General features: G+C 45.4%; 1 protein-coding gene across 1 annotated transcript; it reads right to left on the reverse strand.

Moving 5' to 3' along the window:
• Positions 1-171: 171 nt before the first annotated feature.
• Positions 172-16,202, reverse strand: nox5 (NADPH oxidase, EF-hand calcium binding domain 5). The gene is made up of 16 exons (XM_085465028.1): positions 16,042-16,202; positions 15,812-15,962; positions 15,358-15,568; positions 10,783-11,020; positions 9,655-9,808; positions 9,400-9,572; positions 9,143-9,325; positions 8,930-9,062; positions 8,401-8,543; positions 8,145-8,321; positions 7,704-7,748; positions 6,493-6,617; positions 5,999-6,083; positions 5,818-5,917; positions 1,655-1,821; positions 172-1,070 (listed from the first exon to the last, which is right to left on the reverse strand). The coding sequence occupies exons 1-16, from the start codon at positions 16,159-16,161 to the stop codon at positions 939-941; spliced, it is 2,337 nt and encodes a 778-aa protein (XP_085321154.1). The 5' UTR covers positions 16,162-16,202; the 3' UTR covers positions 172-938.
• Positions 16,203-16,403: the final 201 nt, after the last annotated feature.

The following is a 16,403-nucleotide window of genomic DNA, read 5'->3' on the forward strand; positions in this document are numbered from 1 at the left end:
ACCTGCGCCAGGGCTTTAATAGCGCTGCCCGGAAACGAAGCCATCAAAGAAACTGTTTTCAAGAAAGGCGGTTTCACGCTTTATTGTGAGGGTAATTCAAGCACTGGAGTCCTATCATATATTGTTGGGCAGCAGGAAGCAGCTCTGACATCGATTAGAAAGCCTGGAAACAGTTGCTTTTATTAAAGAGATCAGAAATGTTTATTTATTTGTTTTTATTTGGACAGTTCATACACATAAACATCATTAACACGATAACCTGCCACAGATGGATCAGACACAGTAATTATTAAAATCTAAAATAAGTAAAATAACAAACAAGATTAGATTTTATTATTAAATAAAGATGTGCCATACGCAAGTATTTTTGTGAAAAAGTCCAAATTTAGGTTTAGTATCCTAACATTTCAAATTAATAAGTCAAACTTTTCATAAAAATCACTCAGAGAAAAGTTTTTAAAAATAGCTTTTTTTGGTTGACTTTGTTTACTCGTGGATGGCACTTTTTTTTTCCAGTAGTAGAAACAAGCTTCCATACAAACCCATAAGGTCCATAAACATTACTGGGATATTTCTCTAACCTGTGCAGGGAAAAGTCTCACTGAGAGACCAGGTCTCTTTTTTTCCAAGAGGGCAGCAGAAGTTACAACAAATACAAATGCAACACAAATTGCCTTTATTCCACTTTGACAGGAAGTTCCTAGGGCCAGTTTCTGATAAAGAAGGATTATTTTGAGCTGTAAATCATGCGAAGCTGCTCTCATGATAGGTCACTTTCGACAAAGCCCCATACTCTGTGCCTCACACCCCCAAAAAGGAGGCGGGTCCAACAAAATGTGAACACATAAAATGATTAATGTCTCCACAACATCAGCGATACACGCACACACGCACACACACACACAGCTGCAGGTGTGTGCTGACGGCCCGTGACCTCCTCAGAAGTTCTCCTTGTAGAAGTTGAAGCCGAAGTGTTCACACTGAGCTTTGATGACTTTGGCCAGAGCGGGAGCGCCGCAGTAAAACACATGTACCTTCCCTTTGTTCTCCTCAGACACCTTCTGAAACACCTGAAACACACACACAGAGTATTTTATTAGGAGCTGATACTGCAAAACACACCGACGCTCCTTGATTGATAAAACTAAACCGCTATTGGAGAACCATCATGTCTCGGTCTCCCCTCTACTTCAATAAAATAAACTCCAGAAGAAGTAGTTTCCTTTCCAGGAACTAACATCCAGGACCTTAAATGTTTTAAATGGCCATCCATGGCAGCCTGAAACCTCAGAGATAGGTTCATTGCTAAATTTTTCAGTCTTTACAAAATTTTAAGGAGAACTTTCCGAATTTGTGATGAACTCATGTGTGGTGACTCCTGACAGAGTCTGGTGCGAATGTCCCCCCGAGAAGCAGATGTCCATGGATGCTGTTTTCTGTTTGTAGCCTCTATTTAAAGCCAAAACATTTTCGCCGTGTTGAGCCTGTCTGATTTAGCCCAATGTTACTTTATCAGGTCCAGGATCACATGTCACCCAAAGAGGACACTCTACCAAAACCTTCCAAAACTATTCAGGAAGGGTCCCAAACTCTCCTTGAAAAATACCAATAACAGAAAAGAAGAAGACCAAGTTAAACCAACGCAACGCCTCACCTTCCCCCACTCGGGTCGGCCCGGTTGGGTTCTGGTCCTCAGTCCAGTGATCGAGTCTCTCTTCTCCTTCTTGGCCAGAAGGTCGAGCGCCATCTGCAGGCCAATGGCCTTCATGTCGTTCTTGCTGAGCGCTGACGTCATGTACATGTGCATCTCCAGGAAGCGTCCTAACAAACATCAGCATTGTGTTAACGAGCGCACAGCAGCGTCTCTGCAGGACTTTAAACACCACGTGGAAGGAAATAACTCAATAATGAAAACTATTATTAGTGTCTTCAAAGTCTGTCTACATTTCCAGACGTTGTCCTGAATCTGCTGCTTTGTGTCTCTAATGACATCATCATTTCCAAAATTAATTCGTTTTATTTCTTAAGACCTGAAACCAGCGGCTGAGACCATAAACTCATCAGGAAAGTGTTTACTGAGCTCAGAGATGAAGACTTCCCTCACAGACGTCTATACGATCAATATTCACAGGAGATATTGGACGTCCGGTCGAGTGAACGTTGGCGCGCTTGCTGCCGCTGCTCACCGGTTGTTATTATTATCTACTATTACTATTTTTATTATAATTTTTTTTCAGTTGCTGACGACAATTTGAACCAAGTATCTAAGGCGCAACCCTGCTTTGACTTGTTTTCGCAATATCTGCGGGCTTCTATTGCTTGCGCTGCAGCTGTCAGTGTTCGGTCCCTCCGTCTGTGCTCAGTGCTCGGCCCTGATTAAGATGCGGATCCACAGGGTGTTGGTGTGGCTCACCTGGGGTTTTTTTATCCATCATTCATCACCCGGCGACAGCTCCTCTCCAGTACTCTGCTACGGATCTTTTGCAGCTCTGTTTCTGCCTGGCTGTCTCTCCACCTGTGGCTCTATACTTCTACCCGGACATCGCCTTCCAGCCCCGCCGCAGGTATATCCACCGAAGGCTTCGGCGGAAGTTCAACATCAGTGACACTAACTCAATATTTTCCATCTGGTCAAAAACTCGTCGTCCTCCCTGCAAGACTGACCACAGTGTGCTGGCCCACCTGGCTAGATCAACTAAGCCCACTGTCAGGCATGGCAACTCCAGCATCAAGTTCGGTCTATTAAACATCCGCTCTCTCACTGGTAAGGGACATCTCGTCCATGATCTCCTCTGTGATCGTAAGTTGGACTTTCTTTGCTTGACTGAAACATGGCAACAGCCCAATGACTTTGTTTCTCTCAATGACTCCACTCCTGGCGAGAAAGTAGCTGTGCAAACATCAAATATCTGCTCGGTTTATCAAGATATCGCATATTTGCAAAAGTGCTTCGACGTTTTCGGAGATGTCTGCTACCCACCAGCTCGACAGCTAGCCAGGAGCTTGAGGGTCACTGAAGCCGCCGAGAACGGCACAACTCCCGGCACATCATTTTCAGATCATCGCGGAGTTTCGCTACTCGGGTTAAACGTAATATATAAGTCACTTAGACAACTTAAAAATGCTATTGTTGGGCTTTTTTCAGTGTTTTGTTTGTTCGTGTGTAAATCGGTTTGGCTGAGATTAAAGTTATTAGATTAGATAAAATAAAACTTTATTAATCCCCCGGGTGGGTTCCTCCTTGGTTTTCACACAGCTGAATAAACGTCAAACAGAAAACTGATTAAACAGAAGTATGAGCCAGTCGAGAATTTACACCAGTGTCTGGTTATATTTTAGATAGCAAGGAGCAGACGGCCGAGTTTATTAAACTCCACCGAGACAGCGGCGACGCTAATCAGAAGGCGAGACCGTCCAATTTCACAGCCGTTTACTTCCGGCCTACCCGACCCTCTGAGGATCCGGCCTACGTAGACCGCGAAGGCTGGGTCCTCAGGAGGATGCAGCCCATGAATTTGGACACGACTGAAGTCTACACCGCCACAGCCTTAAAATTCAGGGAAATGAAGGACGCATTTGAGGGCCACATTTCGAGCAGCCTTCAAATTGGGACAGCCTTCGTCGCGTCGCTGTGACGTAATCGGCCTTAAAATGCGGCCTTTAAGGCTGCAGACCCTGAATCGGGATACAGCCCCTGTCTCTGCCCCTCCCTCCCATTCATTTGAATACACTGCACTACAGCTCCCTGGATCTACCCCCACCATCATATGTACTGTTTATCGGCCACCTAAGCCAAACAAGGAGTTTTTAAATGAATTTTCTGCTCTTCTCACTCATTTCTCTGTACTTTCTCCAAATCTCATCATTGCTGGTGACTTCAATATTCATATGGACAATAATAAAATCCCTCTTTCCAGAGATTTTACCTCCTGCCTGGAAAGTTTTGGGCTTCTACAATACATAAAATTTCCTACCCACTCTAAAGGTCATATCCTGGATTTGGTCTGTTGTTCTGGCATTACCCCCACCCATTGTAAAGCCACATTGTTTCCCCAGTCTGATCATATGTTTATTTCTTTTGATGCAAACATAACCGCTTCCAAAACCTGTGTCTCTTGTAATATCACTTTTAGGAAAATTAGTAATATCAACCCAGCTGTTTTTTCATCTGCCGTCCACGACCTTCCATCTATCCACTGCTCCTCAACCCCTCACGAACTCGTTTGTCATTATAATGTCAACCTTCATAACCTTCTTAACATATTTGCTCCCCTTAAACATCGAACTGTCTCATTTTCCCGTTCAGCTCCATGGTTTACCTCCGACCTGCGTCACCTTAAAGCTAAAGGACGCCAACTCGAACGTCTATTCAAGAAAACCGGACTTACTGTACATAAAGAAATGCACAATGATCATGTTTTGTTCTATAAGGACTGCATTGCCTCAGCCAAATCTGCTTACTACTCTGGTTTAATTAGTTCTAATGAAGGTAACTCCAGGTCCCTCTATTCATTGTTCAGTAAAATTACAAAACCTCCAGACACATTCCCCTCCCACATGTATTCTGTTGATTTTTGCAATTCTCTTATTTCTTTTTTCACTTGTAAAATCTCAGATATCCACCATCAACTTAACTCTGTGGGAGCTCCCGACTCTGAAGTAGACTTCCTGTTTCCCCCACTGTCTTCCTGTCAGCTATTTTCAAGCTTTACTCTTCCCTCCATAACTGATGTATCTAATCTCATTAAAAAATCTAAGTCATCAACCTGTCAACTTGACCCTCTCCCTACTGTGTTAGTTAAAGCCTGTCTTCCCTCTTTAGCACCTCTCATAACCAATATTATTCATTCCTCCCTGAACACTGGACTTGTTCCTGAAGCACTGAAAAAGGCTTCTGTTATTCCAACTCTCAAAAAGCCTGGTGCAGACCCCAATAACTTTGATCATCTTCGCCCTATATCAAATCTCCCCTTTATTTCAAAAATTCTTGAAAAAGTTGTCGCCGCCCAGCTTCATTCACATCTCAATGACCATAATCTCTATGAACCATTTCAATCTGGTTTCCGCCCCAATCATAGCACAGAAACTGCTCTGTTAAGGATTACCAATGACCTTCTGATGGCAGCTGATTCTGGTCTCCTATCCATCCTCATCCTTCTTGATCTTAGTGCGGCGTTTGATACCATTTCTCACAATATTCTCCTGAACCGGTGAGCTTCCATTGGTATTAGTCATACCCCACTTACCTGGTTCACCTCCTATCTCTCAGACCGCACTCAGTTTATCCAACTTAAATCCCATTCTTCAGCTCTCTGTCCTGTTTCTGCTGGTGTGCCCCAGGGTTCAGTATTAGGGCCTCTTTTATTCATTACTTACATGCTCCGTCTTGGTTATATATTCCGAAAATATAATATAAATTTTCACTGTTATGCCGATGACACCCAGCTCTGCCTTTCTTCTAAACCCAGTTCATCCCTCCCACCTTCCTCCCTCTCAGACTGTCTTATTGAGATTAGACCCTGGTTCTCCTCCAATTTCCTCAAACTCAACAGTAATAAAACTGAAGTTTTACTTGTTGGTACAGCTTCTATCTTAACCAAAGCCCACAGCTTTTCCATTAACATTGAAAATTCTCCCACCCTTCCCTCCCCTCAGGTTAAGAGTTTGGGTGTCATACTTGATAATACTCTTTCATTCCAGTCTCACGTTAATTACATAACCCGGTCTGCTTACTTCCATTTACGTAATATTAACCGACTCCATCCCTTCCTTCCTCCCCATGCTCTTTCCCTCTCTAATTTGAAGCATCTCTCTCACCTTCCGGCTCCTCGTCGGCCTGGTCCATCTCCAGTTTGGTGAGCAAACTGACAAACCACTCGAAGGACTTCTGGTCTCTGTTGATCCAGATGAAGTCAACCTGCAGGGTGAAGAACATCCTGGTGTCCACGTGTGCTTCATTGCAGTACAGTGAGCTGTTGTTGGGATGCACTTTTCTTACTTTGCGCAGCTTCATCTCGCTGTCTTTGATGTTCTCGCACCACGAGTATTTACAGCTGGGACAGTTCTGCTTCCTCATGCGGTACCTGAGCCGCAGAAACACCTGGAGTCAGTTTTATATTCATTTCATGATTTTACTCACTGTAAAAAACAAACGGTGGAGAGGGTGACTGAACACGAGAGACGTAATTATAACGCGTCTAACCTTCTGAGTCCTAAAAGTTAAAAAAAATGAACAACTTTTTATTTATTGTTGAAAATGATCCAGTATCACATAACTCTATTTTCTGGCAAAGCTGAAAGAGGACATCACTGGAGCTTATTCTCATTGATTATATTATCACAGCAGAGCAATGAGGAGAGATCCTGAATAAACGTCCAGCATGTCGACAGATTACAGCTGATTATAAACTTGCAGTTTACACATGACTTGAACTGAACAGCTGGGCTGATGGAGGGACTGAGGGGTGGAGCACAGGTCTGTGGGCGTCTTACCGGTACATGATGCTTTGCAGGATGGAGGCGAAGGGTGTGATGCCGATTCCTGCCCCGATCAGAACGGCGTGTTCGGAGGCAAAGATCTGCCGTGTCGGAGTCCCGTACGGCCCGTCTACGTAACACTGTCACATGGCAGACATTCAACAAGAAGCTGCGTCTGAAACGAGCGATTCCTGACAAACTACGCCTGTGTCAGCTGAAGGTTAACGGTTTCACCCACAGTGTCAGAGGTGTTCCTCAGGGTTCTACTCTCGGTCCTATGTAGTTTCGGCTAAAGCTGTAAGTTTTTCAGAAACAGCACAATGACTCTGACCAATGTTCGCTCTCTTTGAGCTCTATTTTCCCAGCAGAGTCGGTTTTTACACAAACTCTTTCTACAAAGAAATACAGATGATATAAACAGTGCTGAGAACGAAGCAAAGGCAATGTGATGGATCTGCCAGGTCTCACTGCAAAAACATGGAAAAATCCTTTTTGTGTGCACATAGTAAGTAAGTAAAATGTATTTATAGCACATTTCACAGATAAAAATCACAAAGTGCTTCACAAAAAAATCAGAAATACAAATAAAAAATGTTTTTTTCAAACTCATATTAAATTATTTTAACAGGAAGAAAATTTCACATCATAGAGAAAAACGTTGCAAAATCAAACCTGTCAGTGTAAACCAGGGGTGGGCAATCTCAGTCCACGAGGGCCGGTGTCCTGCAGGTTTTAGATCTCACCCTGGGTCAATCACATGATTAGTTCGTTACCAAGCCTCTGGAGAACTTCAGGACATGTTGAGGAGCTAATTTAGCCATTTAAACCAGCTGTGTTGGTTCGAGGACACAACTAAAACCTGCAGGGGACACCAGCCCTCGTGGACTGAGATTGCCCACCCCTGGTGTAAACCCAAACCAAGTTTTTCACACATAAACCGAAGAATCTGAATCTGAACATATGAATCTCTTGCTGCCCTATAAGGAGCCGAAACTGCCTGAACTACCAACTGTCAGGGAGTTTAAGTCCATTTTAATAACATGTTCCTCCACCCAACCTCCAAATTTTGGGCTTTTTGGACTTTCAGGGGAAAACCTGATACTGTGTGCGAAGGCTGATAAAATAATGATAATAATTGTCTGCTGGTTCAACACTGCCACAGAGCTCTTCTCACTGTAACTTATACACAATCATATAAAAACTGATTCATGCTCTGAGCTCCTCACCTTGATGTTGCAGAATCTGTGGTTCTCAGTCAGCTTAGCAGAAACCTGCAGTTTAGAAGAAAACCAGAAACACATGTACTAAAACTCTTCTGTCAGTAAACCAAACACACATTGAAGGTGTCATCAGATTTCTGTAAGTTTACTGGGCAAAGAAAATGGTTCAAATATATTTCAGTAAGGAGGGGGGCAAAGTGGCTTGCAGATGCAGGTGTTATTTAACTACATGTTTTCTGGAACTAATAACAGAGATTTCCAACAATATGATCGAGGATATTTGTATTTATGTTGCTGATTTATTGAAGCATGTAGATAAACTTTACATGTCTGGCCCTTCATAGCGATCATTACGACGCAGGGATGAATGTCTCAGACTTATGATGTGGTTCGTTCTTCTCAGTGCAGTAGATTCATATTTGTTAAAGGCTGAACTCTCCTCCTGACCTCTCCTCGCTCTGCTGATCCCAGACCGTCTGGAAAAGGTTGCACGAGTCCCTGATCTCCGGACTCGGAGGCCTCCCCCGACGGCGAGCCGCTCTGTCGGTACATCGTCAGCTCGATGGCGCCGTCCTCATTAGACGCCACGGCTCCGTTACCATCGGCAGAGCTGAACATGTCGTCCTACAGGAAACCACATTGGAGATGTCACGCACAGGAAGCAGGCGGAGACCCAGCGAGTGCAGGTGTGTCAGAGTCTAACCTGAGCTCTCGGCAGCTGCCGGCGCTTCCGCAGGCTGGTGGCGAGTCTGTTGGGACCCAGAGCCTCGCTCTCCAGCTCTCTGAAGTACTCATACAGCCGGGTGGTCCACTGGCCCAGCGAGCGGATGTGCAGCCACAGAGTATCTGCAGAACGACAAGTGAAGACACAGAACTTACACCAGTTTCATTAGACGGTTAAAACCCACCCAGAGAAACTAAACAAAAAGGAGACCGAAGCTTTTACCTGAAATCTCATCAGAGAGGATCAATAAACACAAACCAACGTTCTAAGCTGAAAGGTTCTGCCATTCCCATCCACAGTTATACCTGCTGGAGTCTTTCAGCTCATTGTTCTCAGTGTCAGCAGGTGGAATCTGCGGGTTTTTTTACTAGAAATGTTACCTCATGTGTAACGTAGAGCTCAGACTCCACTGCAGTCCAGCGGACAGAAAGCCCTGAGAGCGCATCCAAAAGTCTGGGACCGGCTGAACTTATGAGGACTGTTTCAGTGCTGAGAGTGTGAGGTGTACCTGACTGCTCGGGAGCGCTGCTGATGGTGAACGGGTGCCACTCATATTTGGCGATCACTGGGATGTTGATGAAGACATAATCTCCAGGTTTGAACTGGAAGAACTGGGGACGCTTGATCACCAGATGAGTCACCTGACAGACAAAAAACACCATCAGACATCGGTGGACCTCGGGCGCCGATCGGGGCGCCGGGCTCGCTTTGTGTTCGGCACCTTGGAAGGCAGCAGGTTGACCTCCACGATGTAGAGGCCTCCCATATGGGACACGGCAATCCCCACGATCTTCTCCAGCACGAACACCAGACCTGGAACCACGAACCACTTCCAGAAGTTTGCACAGTGAATGATCAGCAGGATCCAAACCCACACATAGGACAGGTGAGACCAGTAAAAGACCTGCGGAGGAAACGGCGGTCAGCATCTCGCGGCAGGAAGCAGACCACGCACACAGAGAAAACCGTGTCTATTACCTCGAAGTGTCCGCTGCGGCGCACGAACGTGCTGGAGCAGAGCACCATGAGGCAGATCAGCACCTGCAGGACGACTCCAGTCAGCGAGGCTGTCCCCTTCACCCAGCCAATCCCAGGGCGGGTGGTCAGCAGGTACTCCCACAGGCTGTACTCACCGCTCTCCGTCATCTGGACTGAGACAAACAGCACCGGGACACCAGTCTACACCTGTTTACACCTGTATACACCTGTGTGCTTGTGGGTGTGTGCTTATACCGAAGTTAAAGGCGTGTGCGGCGGTGTGCACCAGCGTGAATCCGAGGATGGCGCAGCCCACAATCTGGTGCAGCAGGATGTTCTGATCCAGAGGAAACACCCTCACCACCCACGTGGCCCTGAGCCAGGTCAAACAGCGCCGCAGCATCAGCACCTGGAAACGAAGACGCCACCACAACACGCGTGTGCTGAGATTTCAGCTGGACTTACGCTCATACTGTCATGTGACACCACTCTGAATCACAGGATGGTGCAGCGGGTCCAAGCTCAGTGATGCAGCTTACGTGCTGATCTGACTCCTGGGTGTTTCCTCTTTCCTGGCTTTATCTGAGTTTGCAGGCAGCTCTGATTTGAATCAGCACATGTGTGTTTTGTTTTCAGCTGCACTGCACAAGATAAATAGAGAAGGAAACGTCTGTGCTGCCCTCTGCTGGACACTAAGACACAGCACAGCCCCCTCTCTGCTGATTCCTTTCCTTTGTGTGAAAGTACTCAGCTGTGGTGCAATGATTATTGCCTCACAGGTTTAGCTGGGTTAACTGGTGGCTTCATTCTGCTGAGTGATCATGAGTTTAATGACTGTGATAAATACTGTGGTTGGTACAGACAGCACCCACATAAACAGGAGCAGCTGCACGTTTGTTACTTTATTGCTTTTGTTGCTTTTTTTGTGTAGACAGAAAAAATCAGTCAGCGTAAAATTACTGTTTTATATCCACAATCAGTTTAGTTCTCCTCTGATACAGCTCTGATAGGTTTAGGTATCATCTGCTGTGAGTAGTGCATCAAATTTAAAAACCTTTTCATGAGTGTTATGTGTAGAAATGTGGCGCCATGTGGTGCTGGCATTAGAACTGGTTTCACTGCTTCCAACTGGTCCAGACTGGACCCGATGGTGGCTATGTCAGGGGTTAATGCAGCAAAGACGGCCTTTTAGATGTTCCACTTATGCAGCCCACATCGCATGTCCACCATAGTGTGGATGGAACATGATGCTAATGGAAATGCAGGCTGAAGCCGAAAAGGCACGGTGGGAGAACCGGCTCTCGACCGGAAGCCATTTCTTGCACCGGCACCACGATGGAGGGAAAGAGACACAGACACGTAAGGATGCAGTTTGTGTCATACCATGACGAAGGTGCAGTTAAAGTTGAGGCACTGGCCGCAGCCTTTGGCCACCATGAACCAAGGCCCACCGTAGCTGTGGCGCAACATGGCGACGATGAACAGCAGCAGATTAAGGAGGGAGTACACAGCCAGGAACAGCAGCTTCCGGCTGTTGTTCTGCCAGTAGGCCCGGGTCAGGTAGCGAGGGGTGTGACGCTTCTTCTGGTCCAGATCAGGAGGCTTCAGCCAGTTAGCAGCGCTGAGGGGAAGATGAAAAACAGAACAGGTGTATTAGCAGGTCTGCAGGTTTACAGGTGTATTAGCAGATCTGCAGGTTTACAGGTGTATTAGCAGGTCTGCAGGTTTACAGGTGTATTAGCAGATCTGCAGGTTTACAGGTGTATTAGCAGGTCTGCAGGTTTACAGGTGTATTAGCAGATCTGCAGGTTTACAGGTGTATAAACAGGTCTGCAGGTTTACAGGTGTATAAACAGGTCTGCAGGTTTACAGGTGTATAAACAGGTCTGCAGGATTACAGATGTATAAACAGGTCTGCAGGTTTACAGGTGTATAAACAGGTCTGCAGGTTTACAGGTGTATTAGCAGGTCTGCAGGTTTACAGATGTATAAACAGGTCTGCAGGTTTACAGGTGTATTAGCAGGTCTGCAGGTTTAAAGGTGTATTAGCAGGTCTGCAGGTTTACAGGTGTATAAACAGGTCTGCAGGTTTACAGATGTATAAACAGGTCTGCAGGTTTACAGGTGTATTAGCAGGTCTGCAGGTTTACAGGTGTATTAGCAGGTCTGCAGGTTTACAGGTGTATAAACAGGTCTGCAGGTTTACAGGTGTATAAACAGGTCTGCAGGTTTACAGATGTATAAACAGGTCTGCAGGTTTACAGGTGTATTAGCAGGTCTGCAGGTTTACAGGTGTATTAGCAGGTCTGCAGGTTTACAGGTGTATAAACAGGTCTGCAGGTTTACAGGTGTATAAACAGGTCTGCAGGTTTACAGATGTATAAACAGGTCTGCAGGTTTACAGGTGTATTAGCAGGTCTGCAGGTTTACAGGTGTATAAACAGGTCTGCAGGTTTACAGGTGTATAAACAGGTCTGCAGGTTTACAGATGTATAAACAGGTCTGCAGGTTTACAGGTGTATAAACTGGTCTGCAGGTTTAAAGGTGTATAAACAGGTCTGCAGGTTTACAGGTGTATTAGCAGGTCTGCAGGTTTACAGATGTATAAACAGGTCTGCAGGTTTACAGGTGTATAAACAGGTCTGCAGGTTTACAGATGTATAAACAGGTCTGCAGGTTTACAGGTGTATAAACAGGTCTGCAGGTTTACAGGTGTATTAGCAGGTCTGCAGGTTTACAGGTTTATAGACAGGTCTGCAGGTTTACAGGTGTATAAACAGGTCTGCAGGTTTACAGGTGTATAAGCAGGTCTGCAGGTTTACAGGTTTATAGACAGGTCTGCAGGTTTACAGGTGTATAAACAGGTCTGCAGGTTTACAGGTGTATAAGCAGGTCTGCAGGTTTACAGGTGTATTAGCAGATCTGCAGGTTTACAGGTGTATAAACAGGTCTGCAGGTTTGCAGGTGTATAAGCAGGTCTGCAGGTTTACAGGTGTATTAGCAGGTCTGCAGGTTTACAGGTGTATTAGCAGGTCTGCAGGTTTACAGATGTATAAACAGGTCTGCAGGTTTGCAGGTGTATAAACAGGTCTGCAGGTTTACAGGTGTATAAACAGGTCTGCAGGTTTACAGGTGTATAAACAGGTCTGCAGGTTTACAGGTGTATTAGCAGGTCTGCAGGTTTACAGGTGTATTAGCAGGTCTGCAGGTTTACAGGTGTATAAACAGGTCTGCAGGTTTACAGGTGTATTAGCAGGTCTGCAGGTTTACAGGTGTATAAGCAGGTCTGCAAGTTTACAGGTGTATAGACGGGTCTGCAGGTTTACAGGTGTATTAGCAGATCTGCAGGTTTACAGGTGTATAAACAGGTCTGCAGGTTTACAGGTGTATAAACAGGTCTGCAGGTTTGCAGGTGTATAAGCAGGTCTGCAGGTTTACAGGTGTATTAGCAGGTCTGCAGGTTTACAGGTGTATTAGCAGGTCTGCAGGTTTACAGATGTATAAACAGGTCTGCAGGTTTGCAGGTGTATAAACAGGTCTGCAGGTTTGCAGGTGTATAAACAGGTCTGCAGGTTTACAGGTGTATAAACAGGTCTGCAAGTTTACAGGTGTATAAACAGGTCTGCAAGTTTACAGGTGTATAGACGGGTCTGCAGGTTTACAGGTGTATAAACAGGTCTGCAAGTTTACAGGTGTATAAACAGGTCTGCAGGTTTACAGGTGTATAAACAGGTCTGCAAGTTTACAGGTGTATAGACGGGTCTGCAGGTTTACAGGTGTATAAACAGGTCTGCAAGTTTACAGGTGTATAGACGGGTCTGCAGGTTTACAGGTGTATAAACAGGTCTGCAGGTTTACAGGTGTATAAACAGGTCTGCAAGTTTACAGGTGTATAAACAGGTCTGCAGGTTTACAGGTGTATAAACAGGTCTGCAAGTTTACAGGTGTATAAACAGGTCTGCAGGTTTACAGGTGTATAAACTGGTCTGCAGGTTTACAGGTGTATAAACAGGTCTGCAGGTTTGCAGGTGTATAAACAGGTCTGCAGGTTTACAGGTGTATTAGCAGGTCTGCAGGTTTACAGGTGTATAGACAGGTCTGCAGGTTTACAGGTGTATTAGCAGGTCTGCAGGTTTACAGATGTATAAACAGGTCTGCAGGTTTACAGGTGTATAAACAGGTCTGCAAGTTTACAGGTGTATAAACAGGTCTGCAGGTTTACAGGTGTATAAACAGGTCTGCAGGTTTGCAGGTGTATAAACAGGTCTGCAGGTTTACAGATGTATAAACAGGTCTGCAGGTTTACAGGTGTATAAACAGGTCTGCAAGTTTACAGGTGTATAGACGGGTCTGCAGGTTTACAGGTGTATAAACTGGTCTGCAGGTTTACAGGTGTATAAACAGGTCTGCAGGTTTACAGGTGTATAGACGGGTCTGCAGGTTTACAGGTGTATAAACTGGTCTGCAAGTTTACAGGTGTATAAACAGGTCTGCAGGTTTACAGGTGTATAAACAGGTCTGCAAGTTTACAGGTGTATAGACGGGTCTGCAGGTTTACAGGTGTATAAACAGGTCTGCAAGTTTACAGGTGTATAGACGGGTCTGCAGGTTTACAGGTGTATAAACTGGTCTGCAAGTTTACAGGTGTATAAACAGGTCTGCAGGTTTACAGGTGTATAAACAGGTCTGCAAGTTTACAGGTGTATAGACGGGTCTGCAGGTTTACAGGTGTATAAACAGGTCTGCAAGTTTACAGGTGTATAGACGGGTCTGCAGGTTTACAGGTGTATAAACAGGTCTGCAGGTTTACAGGTGTATAAACAGGTCTGCAAGTTTACAGGTGTATAAACAGGTCTGCAGGTTTACAGGTGTATAAACAGGTCTGCAAGTTTACAGGTGTATAAACAGGTCTGCAGGTTTACAGGTGTATAAACTGGTCTGCAGGTTTACAGGTGTATAAACAGGTCTGCAGGTTTGCAGGTGTATAAACAGGTCTGCAGGTTTACAGGTGTATTAGCAGGTCTGCAGGTTTACAGGTGTATAGACAGGTCTGCAGGTTTACAGGTGTATTAGCAGGTCTGCAGGTTTACAGATGTATAAACAGGTCTGCAGGTTTACAGGTGTATAAACAGGTCTGCAAGTTTACAGGTGTATAAACAGGTCTGCAGGTTTACAGGTGTATAAACAGGTCTGCAGGTTTGCAGGTGTATAAACAGGTCTGCAGGTTTACAGATGTATAAACAGGTCTGCAGGTTTACAGGTGTATAAACAGGTCTGCAAGTTTACAGGTGTATAGACGGGTCTGCAGGTTTACAGGTGTATAAACTGGTCTGCAGGTTTACAGGTGTATAAACAGGTCTGCAGGTTTGCAGGTGTATAAACAGGTCTGCAGGTTTACAGATGTATAAACAGGTCTGCAAGTTTACAGGTGTATAGACGGGTCTGCAGGTTTACAGGTGTATAAACAGGTCTGCAGGTTTACAGGTGTATTAGCAGGTCTGCAGGTTTACAGGTGTATAAGCAGGTCTGCAGGTTTACAGATGTATAAACAGGTCTGCAAGTTTACAGGTGTATAAACAGGTCTGCAAGTTTACAGGTGTATAGACGGGTCTGCAGGTTTACAGGTGTATAAACAGGTCTGCAGGTTTACAGGTGTATAAACAGGTCTGCAGGTTTACAGATGTATAAACAGGTCTGCAGGTTTACAGGTGTATAAACAGGTCTGCAGGTTTACAGGTGTATAAACAGGTCTGCAAGTTTACAGGTGTATAAACAGGTCTGCAGGTTTACAGGTGTATAGACGGGTCTGCAGGTTTACAGGTGTATAAACAGGTCTGCAGGTTTACAGGTGTATAAACAGGTCTGCAGGTTTACAGGTGTATAAACAGGTCTGCAGGTTTACAGGTGTATTAGCAGGTCTGCAGGTTTACAGGTGTATAAACAGACATCAGTACTGACCTGATGGTGAGGTTCTCCATCACCTCGGGGAACGTCTCCAGTTCAGCTTTGAGCTCCTCAAAGGTGATGGAGCCGCTGTTGTCCTTATCGGCGGACTCAAACAGAGCCAGTGTGAGGTCATCCAGCTTCTCCTCCGGCAGTGAGATGGCGCTCTCACGCAAACATGACTTCAGAACCGTTTTCAGCTCGTCTGGATCTATTGAACCGCTGCCTGTTTACAGAAAGCAAAAAGGATTAAGTGAAACTGCCCCGTCACCTGGCGGGCTGACGATGATACCCCATCAGCCTTTTACAGAGTTATAAAAATGAAACATGGCCACAAAACTGATAACTGACCTCTACCTGCTTCAGGATGTCAGCTATCTCTTATCTACAACTGTTAGACAGACTGAAACATTTGAAAATAACTCTTGTTGTAAATGTTGTAAATGTTGATGCATGAGCGAATGCTGACCATCCACGTCGTAGACCTGGAACAGGAAGCGGAGCTTGTCGGTCTCGTTGCCGTGGATCAGGAGGTCCAGAGCTTTGAGCAGTTCGTCCAGGCTGATGGAGCCGCTGCCGTCTGAGTCGAACAGTGCGAAGAAACGCTCAGCAAAGAAAGACTGCGAACAATTAGAGGACACGAGTTATTGAGGCCCATTTCAGGTGTTTTTTCTAAACTGCTCACCAGTCCATTCTCACCTCTTTGACCTTGAGAGCTGTTTTGAACTCCTCCAGGTCAATCTCTTTGTCCTCTCCGGCGATGGTCTCAAACTGTTTGGTCACCCACTCCAGCCAGCGGGCGTCTTCGTCCAGACTCATGGTGACCAGCTTTGCTGCTGCAGCTGGTGGGGACAAGCCAGCAAGCATCAAACCTAGCTTTTTGTTTTGATCTGCCTGTTCATGTAATCCTAATTACTCTTCTTCCATCAGAGCGAACATGTGTTAACAGACCTCTCTGCATTGAATCATATCTGTTATTAATCTCTGTCTCTCTTCCACAGCATGTCTTTATCCTGTCTTCCTTCTCTCACCCCAACCAATCACAGCAGATGGCCCCGCCC

This window comes from Copadichromis virginalis, linkage group LG7, assembly GCF_057382275.1.
Source record: "Copadichromis virginalis isolate Kocher_CV1m ecotype Utaka linkage group LG7, C_Virginalis_male_GT1.1, whole genome shotgun sequence".
NCBI classification, from domain to species: Eukaryota; Metazoa; Chordata; class Actinopteri; order Cichliformes; family Cichlidae; genus Copadichromis; species Copadichromis virginalis.